This window comes from Helianthus annuus, chromosome 4 (assembly GCF_002127325.2).
Source record: "Helianthus annuus cultivar XRQ/B chromosome 4, HanXRQr2.0-SUNRISE, whole genome shotgun sequence".
Classification (NCBI taxonomy): domain Eukaryota; kingdom Viridiplantae; phylum Streptophyta; class Magnoliopsida; order Asterales; family Asteraceae; genus Helianthus; species Helianthus annuus.
Genome location: NC_035436.2, coordinates 206,280,322 through 206,293,768, shown reverse-complemented (window position 1 = coordinate 206,293,768; position 13,447 = coordinate 206,280,322). Strand labels below are relative to the sequence as shown.

At 39.8% G+C, this 13,447-nt stretch overlaps 1 protein-coding gene across 1 annotated transcript; it reads right to left on the bottom strand.

Moving 5' to 3' along the window:
• Positions 1-4,583: 4,583 nt before the first annotated feature.
• LOC110934246 (secreted RxLR effector protein 161-like) lies at positions 4,584-5,027 on the bottom strand. Its single transcript, XM_022177426.1, has one exon. It carries the CDS (start codon positions 5,025-5,027, stop codon positions 4,584-4,586), a length of 444 nt encoding a protein of 147 aa, XP_022033118.1.
• Between the last annotated feature and the right edge of the window lie 8,420 nt (positions 5,028-13,447).

Genomic DNA, 13,447 nt, shown 5'->3' with positions numbered 1-13,447 from the left:
CGCATGAACTAATTGTACAATCTGCTTGGAAAGTGATAGAAACTCTACAGAAAATCATGCATTAACTAATGTTCGCATTAATGTGTAACCAGATCCTATTTTAGACTAACGATTAGTAACTTCTCATAATTACATGAGTATCACCACATTAGTCTTAACAATTTAATTAGTTCGATAAAAAAACCCAAAATCCTTCCAAGACATTTTAGGAAACTTGGACCTTGTATATGATCCACCATACTTGTGTTGGCAGGATAATGAACTCGAATTATTATAAGACTCGAAGAACTTATAGCGTCTCCAAGGTCAAGCATTTAAATATATAAAAGGTGTTCATTTAGTATTATACGTAGGGTTGAGCAATTTTTGGTTTCAAACCTTTAGAACCGGGGAACCGAACTGGAACCGCTAGATCCGAACCGCATTGTTGTATTTAGGGTCTGGTTCCGGTTCTTAAATTTGGGTGAAAACGGTTCCCAGTTCGGTTCGGAACCTCCAGGTCAGTTTAAAGAACCGCTAGAACTGGGTTATGCTCTTTATTCTCCATTGGCATATACATGATATCGATGTTCTTTGTATATATATGTGATTTTATAATGTTCTTTAACCGTATTGTGTATTTAGTGTCCGGTTACAGTTCTAAACCGTTGCACAACCCTAATTATACGTAAAATGACTTGGTATAACACCTAGATATCGATGTAAAAATAATAATGTTTAAGCAAAGTTGTATATATCAAAGGGTTATGTATGACAATCATACAATATAAAAAGGGGTTGCTTGATATCCATAGAAAATGAAAGGGGGTTATGCACTTATGCATGTTTTTTCAAACTTACTTTTCTAGAACATTAAACGGCCCAAATACATCTTAGAGTAAATTACACAGATTGTCCTTTAATTACACCCTAAATTGCACTCCCTGCCCTTTCCCTTTAATTTGTGCATTCCATGTCCTTTAAATAATAAATTTGCACACTCCTTGTCCTTTTCTCCAAACCCCATCCAACAACCCAGTTAAATGCACCCATGTGCCTCTCACATGATGGGTAAAATTGTAAATAACCTTCTACCTACCCTTAAAAACCCCAGGAGTCTTCTTCCTCCCCACATAAATTAGGGTTTCGATTTCTTCATCAGACTATAAACACTTCCTCACATAAGGATTGCATGTTTTGTTCAAAGTACTCAACACACACAAAACTTCCTCCTCTATCTTTATCTTCCTAATGAAACCCTAAATAACAACTACTGAACTCACATCTTTACTCTCTCACTATCTCGATCTCACTTGCAAACAACATAAACACTTATAATCACCTGCAACACCCCTCGGCTCCACCCTCAACCCGCGTTCCTCCGATTGGCGGCCGGTGAACCGGTGCGGTTCCCCTCTCTCTCCCCCTCTGTAATATCTCCGGCAGACACATCAACCATCGGCGACTCTGGCTCACGGCGGTGGTGGCTTACCGATGACGACATGATGGTGATTATCTCCGGTAAGGTTTTATTCTGTACGGGGTCGGGTGTTATGAACCAAATTCAGTCACAAGTTCGAGGCTTGGGTCACGGTTTGTTCGGTGCAGGTTCAAGTTCAAGTTCAGGTTTGGCGGGTCAATGTTTGGTTCAACTCGATTTGACTCGGTCAAACCGAGTCAACTTAGTCAACAGATCGGTTCGGGTCGGGTCCGGGACAAATAGTCAGAGTTCTTCGGGGCAGCTTTGGTATTAAGGGGTAGGTGGAAGGTCATTTACAACTTTACCCATCATGTGAGAGGCACATGGGTGCATTTAACTGGGTTATTGGATGGGGTTTGGAGAAAAGGACAAGGAGTGTGCAAATTTGTTATTTAAAGGACATAGAATGCATAAATTAAAGGAAAAGGGCAGAGAGTGCAATTTAGAGTGTAATTAAAGGACAGTCTGTGTAATTTACTCTACATCTTATATTCATATTTGATCATCAGCCCAAGTTTTGTAACCCAAAAACATACATTATATAATCAAATTAAATTTACAATTATACTCGCTACTTAACAAGCACTAACAAATCGCAAAAAAAATAAAATAAAAATAAAAATAAAAATAAAAAAATAATGATAATAATAAAATAAAAAAATAAAAAAATAAATAAAAGATATTTTCGGAATTTCAAAAGTAGATAGAAACACCACAAAGATTTCTATCCTATTTCCCATAAAATCCTCTCTTCTCAAATATCTCCCCACAAAAACCTATAAATTCTCATCTTTTTTTTGGGTAAAGATAAATTCTCATCTTTACGTATGAAAGATCACCATTTTCATAATTTCACCGCTTTTCTCGATTTGCACAGGCTGTGATCATATGTTATCTGATGCAAAATAAAAACCCAAAAACTGTTGAACTATTGTCATTTATGTCAATCCGAGTGATCAATTGGTGCTATAGTTCTTATTTTTCACTTGTACAAACGTTGCCGGCTTTAAATCTTGAATGCAAGCAAGATCTAAAAGAGATTGCACTACAAGGTCGTTACACTCGCCTTCAGGTCTAGCTTGCAATCAAGATTCACATCCGGCATATAAAAGGTTTGCACCTTGCGTGCTCGCTTAAGTGTCTATGTGCGCCTAGTGTGTTTACCACAGAGTAAGTAAATTTATCAAAAGTCTTAGGTTCTTTTGATGCTATATTCAATATTACTATTGCACTTCTAAATTTTGATATACTTGTTTTCTTGATACTTGTTGGAACATTCTTATTGATGCATACTTCGTATTTTTCTCCTTTTTGACATATTAACCCGTTTTATTGTTTCTTATGGTTTGTTGTAGGATTTCAACATTCAGAATATTGTTGGCTTATGTAGGGTCGGCTTAATCATTCTGGGGGCTCTAGGCGAAAGAAAAATCAGGGCCCTTTTCAAATGTCATTATAATTTTTTTAAATAAAATAATCGGAATTATAGGATGTAGATTTTAAAACTATGATTATCTTCTAACGGGTTGGTTATTAATCTTTTTCATATATGTTACTAATACTAAATCTTGCTCTTTTAAAATGTCTAGATTTCTTCAAAATTAAATCATATTAAGGAAGTAAGTAGGTTGGATGACTTGATCTTCTATTTTTACAAACAAAATCCTAATATAGAGTTGTATAGAAATTTTTTATTATAATTTGGAGGCCCCTAATCTAGTGGGGGCCCAGGCAATTGCCTAGGCCCGACCCTGGGCTCATGTGACGTATAGTTACTCATTAGACTTGAACGCTTTGCTTATTCTCATGGTGACTTTTCAAGTGTGAGTTCATATAATTTTTTTTGAACAAGAACTCGGAACCTTTATTCGCATCAAGAAACCGTCCCACATCAAGATGCTATGAGGACAATGTTTATAACTCAAGAAACCAAGGAAAGCACATACAACAAGGAAAACATAAACAAGAAAACTTCACACATCAAGAACAATGTCTCCTCCTTTATTTCCTCAACTAATTTGTTCAGTTCCATTGTCGCACCATTGAACACTTTGCTGTTCCTATTCCTCCATAAATTCCACGTGGTTGAAAAATAAATGGCGAAAATTACCTCAACTTTTTTCCTTGGCCAATCCGCTCTATCCAGTAGTCTTTCTTTTAACGACTCCACATGGTTTCTTGTTGGAATCCTTAACCACAACCAGATTTGCATCCATACCAACTTCGCGTAACAAATGCACAGCCGATTCCGTTGCTAAACCAGATTTGCATCCATACCGACTTCACATGAGTTCATATAATTGATGGTTGCGTAACAGGTCAACATGAGTTTGTGTTGAAACGGGACAAACAAGGCTGAGTTGACTAATATCTTATATATCCTAAGGGTTATTTACATACATAGGTGTGCATATATATCCTTCTAAATTTCATAATATCATATTTGTGCATTTCTTGGTAACAAACTACACTTTTTTTGTTCTTCTAAATATAAATGAATAGGAAAAGGTTGTTGAGCTGAATCATCACATATATTATCTCTTTCTTTATTCAGTGATAAATGATGTTAGGAGTAACTCGTTATTTTTATTCACTAAGAATAAAGTAAATATGTATTTTAGTGTTTATGAATGAAGACTTTATTGGAAAAAAGGCTTGTATTGATTGTTGTGTGTATTACAAAGAAGCAAAAAGGCCTATTTATATGCATATACAATGACTTAAACGAGGAAACACACTAAAGGATTGGAGCTGGAATACAGGCTGTCGATGATTGTCAATGCTAAGATTGGGAGATGATAATGCCTTCACAATCCTTTCCTTTTTAACACTCCCCCTCAAGTTGAGTAGTGGGATCACCAATGCTCAACTTGCTTAGGCATTTGCTGAATATTCTTTCATTTACTGCCTTCGTTAAGATATCTGCTAGTTGATCTTCAGACCGCACAAATGGTAATTCAAGAATTCTAGTTTCAAGTTTCTCTTTAATGAAGTGTCGATCTACTTCTATATGCTTCGTACGATCGTGTTGAACTGGATTTTCTGAGATCTGAATAGCTGCTTTATTATCACACATGATTTTGCTTGGTTCTGCTGGAGGAAAACCGACTTCAGTAAGGAGCTTTCATATCCATAGTATTTCTGTCAAGCCTCGTGCTATCCCTCGAAACTCAGCTTCTGCACTAGATAAAGCAACAACCTTTTGCTTCTTACTCCTCCAAGTAACTAAATTTCCTCCTACTAAGGTGAAATATCCCGATGTTGATCTTCGATCCCCTTTATCTCCTGCCCAATCTGCGTCAGTGTACCCTTGAATCTTTAGATGTCCGTTTGCTTTAAAGAGGACTCCATGACCAATTGTTCCTTTGAGATATTTTATGACTCTCCATACTGCTTCCATGTGTGATACTTGAGGCTGATGCATGAACTGACTAACAACACTCACTGCATATGCTATGTCTGGTCTTGTGTGTGAAAGATATATCAACTTCCCTACCAGTCGTTGATACCTCTCTTTGTTGGTTGGTTTTGCTCCTTCCTCCATCTGAAGTTTATGATTCACCACCATTGGTGTGTCCGCAGGTTTACAATCAATCATCCCTGTCTCAGCTAGTAAGTCCAGGATGTATTTTTTCTGACAAATAAAGATTCCTTGTTTGGACCTAAGTACTTCAATGCCAAGGAAGTACTTAAGTCTTCCCAAGTCTTTCATTTCGAATTCCTGGAACAGGTTCTCTTTTAATCTTGTCATCTCTTCCTTGTCGTTACCTGTAATGATCATGTCATCAACATAAATAATTAGACACGTTACAAGTTTTCCTCTTTGTTTAAGGAACAGAGTATGGTCCGAGTTGCTCTGTCTGAATCCGTATCCCTTCATCACAAGTGTAAACCTGCCAAACCAAGCTCGAGGAGATTGCTTTAGCCCGTAGAGAGATTTTTTTAAACGACATACTTCTCCTTCCTTGAAACCTGCCGCAAAACCGGGAGGAGCTTCCATATAAACTTCTTCTTTTAACTCCCCATGCAAAAAAGCGTTCTTTACGTCAAATTGATGAAGTGGCCAATTTTCATTTGCAGCTATTGAGAAGAGAACTCTTATGGTGTCAATCTTGGCTACTGGTGAGAAGGTTTCTGAGTAGTCAATTCCATATGTGTCACACCACCAAAATCCCACACGCGGAGTACCACCGCTTGGAGGCGTGACATGACCAGGATCAAGCCATCAATCATATCAAACATAGCATTTAATAGTAATGAAAGTAATTAATGTAATTCATCATGACATGATTGATGTTTCAAAACCAATCATTGTTTAAGTAGCGGAAGCATAATAATGTAAACTCGAAATAGTCATAAGTTCAAATAACGTTCATGATCCATATCCCACAACGACCCGCTCCTCCCTGTGCAAGCTCCATAATGTACCTAAGGTCCTGCAAGGCATGCAGCAAATAATCAACAAACTAGTTGAGCGAGTTCACAGAAAGTAAGTTCGTAACAGTAATGCGTAAGTTCATCTAGTGGGGGCTTCCCATACACGTATATACTATTTGTGAGGGATTCTCACGTTTATCCTTTATAATGGGGGCTTCCCATTATGGTACTTACTAGACTAGTTGTAACACCTCGAATTTTTGTGTCCAATGATGTGTTAACACGTGTCATTTGTTTACACGTGGCATCTAAAATAAATAAAGGACTAATTTTGACAAACCTTGAAAGTATATAAATTCGAGGGTTATAAATGTCAACAAGGGTAAATATACTGTATAGTATCCCTAAATAATGCTTAAACCTTCAAACGAATAAATTATAGATCGTACAAAAACAAAACGTGGAAGAAAGTGAGAGATTACAAACTACAGGGGTTAACTGTGTCAACATGTTTAATAATACCTCTGAGTGACCCTTTAACGTTCCAAAGACTTTGTAACGGTATTATACCCTCACTAAAATAATATATATAAATTTCGCGAAGTTTCGATATGAAACGAAAAAGATACGATCGAATTCGTAGAAGAAGGGTTAAAAGCGTCAACAATGAAAGCTAAGGCTTTCCAATATAAATAATAAATAAACCGGGGACTTAATAATGCGGGTAATTAACACGAGGCCCCTATCGGTAAATAACCGAGGGCCAAACCGCAAAGTTACCCCTTCAAATCCGAAAGGTCAGGCAAATCATTACGAAAGATTTCGTTATTAATGGCCCGATTCTGATAATCATGACAAAAGATTTAAAAATCCTGAAATATTAACCTTAGGTGACCCGCGTGAAGTTTCAACATAAGTTGAGGCGGGCCGCGAGCCTCCTCTATTTCGCGTCTGATTTTTGAACTTTAGGCGACCCGCGTTAAAATGGCATGGAACTCCCATGCGGGCCGCGTAAAGTGCCCAGATGCAGAAAAATGGTAACTACTTGGCTTTTGGAACTTGTGAACGATTATGCATGTAATTATGGGGCATGGGCACCCTACAAATGACCCATACTTAGGGGACAACTACCCATCAGCTCTGGACTGATAGTAGAGCTTGTAATGATCATAAGTGGCCTTCTTTGGCTATAAATAGCCACTTCTTGTGCATTACCAATCACACAACTCAAAAACACTTATAACTGATCATTCAAGAGCTCTCTAGCTTTCCCTTCTGTTCTCTCATCAAGAGTTAACTTCTGTAAGTCGTTCATGACCATTTTGGTTTCACATTTCCATAGTTATAGCCTATAAACGCAACCGTCGTAACTAACGGTTGTCATTGCAATATCTTGCAAACGGTTCAGTCTTATGACGAATCAAAGGTGGTTATGAGTTGGTATTTATGTGGGTATTAAACCTCTAAAAGGGTTCCCCCTGATCACCACTCTAACTATGTCAATTATCGAGTCAAACGCGCGGTTAAAAAGTCAACAGAAAGCTATTTTAGCGATTTATGCATAAACTGTAATATATATGTTATGGAACCGGTTTTGATAGTCATAAAACATGATAATAAGTATATAAACATGTTCGCGCTCGTTTGAATCGATCATTTACTATATTGAACCGGTTCGGAGCCGAAAGTCGCAAAAGTTTGACTTTTGCTTTGACTTCAGTTCTGACCCGTTTTAGTGAGGTATAAATATACCTTAGGACTCTCTTAGGACCAGGTCACATGTTGGTATAAGCCTCTGTGGTCGGTTCATGAGTTACCCGAGTCTTTCACGCAAATCCGTCATTCGCCTAAAAGTTGACCGTAACGGCCTTTTAAAATTAAAACGAGTATTTCGGACACGTGAACGGACCAAAACCTTGCTTATTAAATTATAAGCATGTCCCTGAAGTTTCACGTCAATCCGAGGTCTAGAATGAGAGTTATGCTAAAAGGCGCACTTTTAAGAAAGTTTTGTAATTAACGGCGCAATTAGCATAACGCCCATCTAACCCAAGTTTTCGTCACCAAAACTTTTACCCACTGTGGTGAAATAATATTTTGGGAATTTTAAAGATTTTTAATAATTTTTACCTTGCTCATAACCTGCGGTTATGGCTACGGTTCGGTAAATACCGAATATGCCCTTTTTGGCCAAAACGGGAGTTCTACAAGGTCTTTTGACCCGATTCCAGTTGCTACTGGTTTTAAATAATAAATAAAGTATTTCAAGCTTTATAAGCTGTTCGGGAAACTCAGATTTCCTGTAGAACTCGAAAATCCCTTTCTAAAGTCTTTTAAATGACCGAAAAGCCCCTACGGGGCATAAAATAAACTTAAACTCGTTACGGGCATTACGGAAGGTATCCTACTGATACCAAAATACTTTTAAGGCATATTGACTTAGGAAATAAGCGTACGACTCTTATGGTTAACCGTTTCGCCTATTTGCGCACACGGTACGGCCCACGGAACTAGTTTTCGTGCAATAGCCGATATGGGTCAAATTATATTATTTGAACCCCAAAATCCAGAGTATGAACTATAAACCCATATAAAACAAGTCTCTGAACTTGTTGGGTCCAAATCATACTCCATTCTCGGTTTTCGCCTTTTCTTGCGAATTAACCATATCCATATATATCGGAATCAACCGGTTTAAGCTACGGCTAATACAAGGACCGTTAGGATTCTAAGAGGTTAATTAAAACCTTCGTTCCAGATTAGGAGCCCCAGTAAAAGCTATCGGTGACTTGATCTAAATTAAGGATTAATACTTGCAAAGGTAAATACTTTTGACTTATTTCCCCTATACGGGCTTGGGTTACGGTATATTAATACCGCTTGATTGAGCATTATATACTTCCATCGCTTAGGTGGTTAATTGATTAAATATGATTGGCTCATTTAAACAGTTTTGTTGCTTATAAGCCTTTGGGGGGTTTAATGACCGTTGTCCCGGATATCCTCGGCATCATTTTACGAAATGGCCACGACCATCGACATCCCGGTGTAGGCGTACACCCGGTATAAAGTGTCGACATTAAAACTAAAAGACGTAGCCGTTGGTTTCTGTACTACGGTTTTACGCAAACGTGGTGTGTCTATAAATCTTTAACCCGGCACGACCCGGGCTACTGAACGCATAAAAGAACATGTAAAACGTTCACAAGATCATTATGAATTTTCCCAAGTTATAAAAGAGTTTGTGCCTTGTGCATTCAAATCAATTTTAAATAAACATTTTCAAATGTGTCAGTTGAATGTATTTACCAGTGTAAACTGACGTATTTTCCCCAAAAAGATTAAGTGCAGGTACCTAAACGTAATTGGCTGGTATTAGCTCCCTAGCGTCGGGATAAGCCTCGCAAGCTTGATTGCAGTATCTAATGGAACAATACTTTATCTGTATTTTACGATCCACTGTGGATATTCAACTTCTGTAATACATTTTGATATTACAATCAGAGGTTGAAATTATATATTTAAATTATGCTTCCGCTGTGCATTATATAATTGTGTGGTTTGACTATATTGTTGCCAACATCGTCACGGTAATCCCCCACCGGGCCCACCGGTGAGACACGTGGAAATCGGGGTGTGACAGGTTGGTATCAGAGCCAACATTGAGTGAATTAAACACTATCCTATTGTGTTTAATCTCAGTGACACAATTGCACATACTTGAGTCTAGACAATAACTTAGGACAAATTCGGATTATTACTCCTTTTTGTCTTTATTTTCGATTTGATTTTTAATAAGTTTTGGGAGCAGGAAAATGCCACCTGTTATATTCCGAGGAAGAGGAAGGGGACGAAGAGGCCGAGGAGAAATCGTGACACATCACGATCAAGAAGCTGGACCATCTGGTACAAGACATCCTTCGATGACACGGAGCGAAGAGCCACAACGACGAAGAGATCTTTACGAACCCGCGAGGCATTCCACTTCGCACAGCTCAACGCCATCCTACCGGCACTCCTTTGGGCCAGATTCAGAAAATAATCCCAACAACCCACAACCTTCCTTCATACCTCTACAACGTTCGGTTTCGCACCGGAACTACGACGACCCTAGTCCATACTACGTAGCTCAGTTTAATCCGGCTGACTACATACAGGAACCTTCAGGTTTTGTTCCACTAGGGCCACAAGACCATTTTTCTGAAGATCCCATGGAGGAAGATGAGGATCCAACTGAACCAGCTCGTGGTACGCCCACGCATCCGATAGAAGTATCTGATGGATCTTCATATCATGGTCCGCAGTATCAAGGCCCAGACAGCTTTATGGCCTTGTTTGACCGACATGAGTGGTACAACACACCATCTCATCAGACATCGCAACCGAGACATCCACAGGATCCATCTGAGGATTCACGCTTTGAGGCAGTTACGCCACCACCTCCGCCACCGGCACAACCAGTTATACCTGATCCGCCGAGGCGTAGGAGGACCAATGCTCGTATGTCTACACGAGGAGGAGGGGGTAACCACTTCAGCACTCCTCGACATTCTAGTAGTAGCCACTATCCGCCACTACATGAAGAAGGACCTTCAAGTCCTATACAGGAGGCGAACTCCGCACCTACTGCACGAAATTCGCCACCATTTGGGTATGACCAACCCATACCAGCTTACACAGGTCCAACGGCTTACAACCCGTTTGAACCATCACAACCCCAATACAACTACGGCTATGAGCGCGACCCATATGTGGTGTCGGCTAGATATAATGCGCGCTACCCTGACGGAGCACATGGAAGCATGGGACCACCGGATTACTCAGCTCATGGGTATCCAATACCTCCCAGACCTCCCGTTCCGCATCAAGCGCAACAACCACGTTTTTCTCCTCCTGAACAGGAAGAAATACTCCATCGACTAGATCGTGTGGAGAGAGAATTCGAGGAAGAAAAGAAAAGCCACCGAGGATTTCTCAAAGGCTTGGCGAACCTACTAAAGGGCAAAAAGAAGAAACGTGACCACTAGCCCTTAATAGTAGTACTACTGTAATTTCTACTTTGAAATAAGTCCCTGCGTGGACAACTTATCATATTTCAGTCCCTACGTGGACTTATCTTTAGTCCTTGCATGGACACCTATCTTATATTAGTCCCTGCGTGGACTTGTCACTTATTTTAAACCTCTCTGGAGGTATGTATTATTTGAAAGACCCGTTTAGGGCAATATGTAATTGTATTTGAAATTTCGGAATGTATGTTATGAGTTTTGTTTTAATATATATAAAAATAAATCAAAACCATTCCTTTTATATTGATCTGCCTAATAAAGAATCTTAAGGGGGTGAAACCTAGCTTGGGGTCTTTTAAGATCAGTCAAGATGGTACGACCTAGCTGAAAAGATTCTGATTCCCTGTTAACCTCTGTACGCATGTTAACATTCATGGCAGATGTGATTCGTTATAATCACGCACGTCATTCTTATACAATAATCCTTTGAGGATTTCAAAACCCAACTAAATGATATCTAGATCGTGGGTCAAATCACCAATGAAGGTGATCAGTACTATAAAGACATCCATTTAGTGATGCAATGCCTACGGGCCAGTACTATAAAGACATCCATTTAGTGATGCAATGCCTACGGGCCAGTACTATAAAGACATCCATTTAGTGATGCAATGTCTACGGGCCAATATTATAAAGACATCCATTTAGTGATGCAATGCCTACGGGCCAGTATTATAAAGACATCCATTAGTGATGCAGTGCCTACGGGCCAATATTATAAAAACATCCATTAGTGATGCAGTGCCTATGGGCCAGTATTATTAAAACATCCATTAGTGATGCAGTGCCTACGGGCCAGAATTATTAAAACATCCATTAGTGATGTAGTGCCTACGGGCCAATATTATCAAAACATCCATTAGAGGTGTAGTGCCTATGGGCCATAATAATTGTCTTATAAAGACAAAAGGCAGTGGTAGTCTATGACTCTCTGTCAGAAAGAGATAAAAGAACTACGGTTCAAATCTCTATGCCTCTGATTCTATGAAATCTCGGCTAATATTATAAAACATCATCATGATTAGGCTTTATGCCGCCAATACTATTTATATAGTTGAAATAGGATATATTCAAATCCTAATATTTATTGAAATAAACAGTTAACCAAATATGGTCTCTGTACCATGGTTGACGAAGTGTCATAAAAGACAATCACATAATAATCCCCTAAATTAAAATTTTGTTATCTTCTGTAACAGATTCAAGTTACAAATGGCGGATCCCAATGGTGAGAACAGCCACACGAATGAAGATGACTATGACAATGCGTCAGTTCATTTGACAGGCGCACAGCTAAAGGCTCTGATCAACAATGCTGTCCAGGCAGCGATTGATCGTCAAAATACTGAGTCTCAAGGCAGATCTGTGTCAAAACCACCCTCTAAACCAAAGACACACTCCAAACCACCCTCTGAACCCAAGAAAGATGACGACAAGCATTCGTCTACTGAGCACAACGTTCACCGCGATAGAGAATATACTGATGCGTCCAGTGCTAAGGGTTGCACCTACAAATACTTTGTATCATGTAAGCCCCGTGAATTTACAGGGGAGAAAGGTGCGGTTGATTGTATCACCTGGCTGGACGAGATGGACACGATTGTGGACATCAGCGGGTGCGCTGAGAGGGACGTGGTTAAGTTTGTGTCCCAGTCATTCAAGGGCGAGGCCCTGGCATGGTGGAGAGCTCTGGTGCAGGCTTCAGGTAAGTCTGCCTTGTACAAGATGTCATGGGGGGAGTTTATTACCCTCATAAAAGAAAACTACTGCCCTCAGCACGAGGTTGAGAAGATTGAGGCAGATTTTGTCTCACTAGTGATGACAAACCTGGATTGTCAAGCTTATCTGACAAGCTTCAACACTATGTCACGCCTGGTGCCATATCTTGTGACACCAGAACCACGAAGAATTGCCCGATTCATTGGGGGCTTAGAGCCGGCGATCAAGGCCAGCGTAAAAGCCTCTAGGCCAACGACCTTCAGGTCAGTTACTGACCTCTCCTTGTCTCTTACACTTGATGCTGTCCGTCTGAGGGCACAAAGGAGTAAGGAGGCTGAAAAGCGAAAGCGTGAGGATGATACCTCACGAAAGTCTGGGAAAAAGCACCGTGGAAACGGTGAAGGCAAGAAAGGGTCGGAGGCAAGGAAGGAGGGGCAAGCTGATGGAAGACCCTACTGTAAGGTCTGCAAGAAACCTCACTCCGGGAAGTGTAGGTTTGCGTCTGGTTCACATTCGCAGCAAAGGACTCCACCCTGTGGACTATGCAAGTCCAAGGAGCATAAGACAGTGGAGTGTAAAAAGATAAAGGACGCAACCTGCTATAATTGTAACGAAAAGGGGCACATAAAGAGTAATTGCCCGAAGTATGCCAAGAAGGCGGAAGAAACGAAGAAATCAAATGCGAGAATTTTTCGCTTGGATGCAAAGGAAGCGGTCAAGGACGACACTGTGCTTACAGGTACTTTTCTCGTAAATGATATATTTGCAAGAGTACTGTTCGATTCTGGCGCTGACAAGTCCTTTGTAGACCAGAAATTTTGCC

Excerpts from the sequence above, each read along its gene's own strand:
- LOC110934246 (XM_022177426.1), bottom strand. The coding sequence starts at position 5,027 with ATGGTGGTGAATCATAAACTTCAGATGGAGGAAGGAGCAAAACCAACC.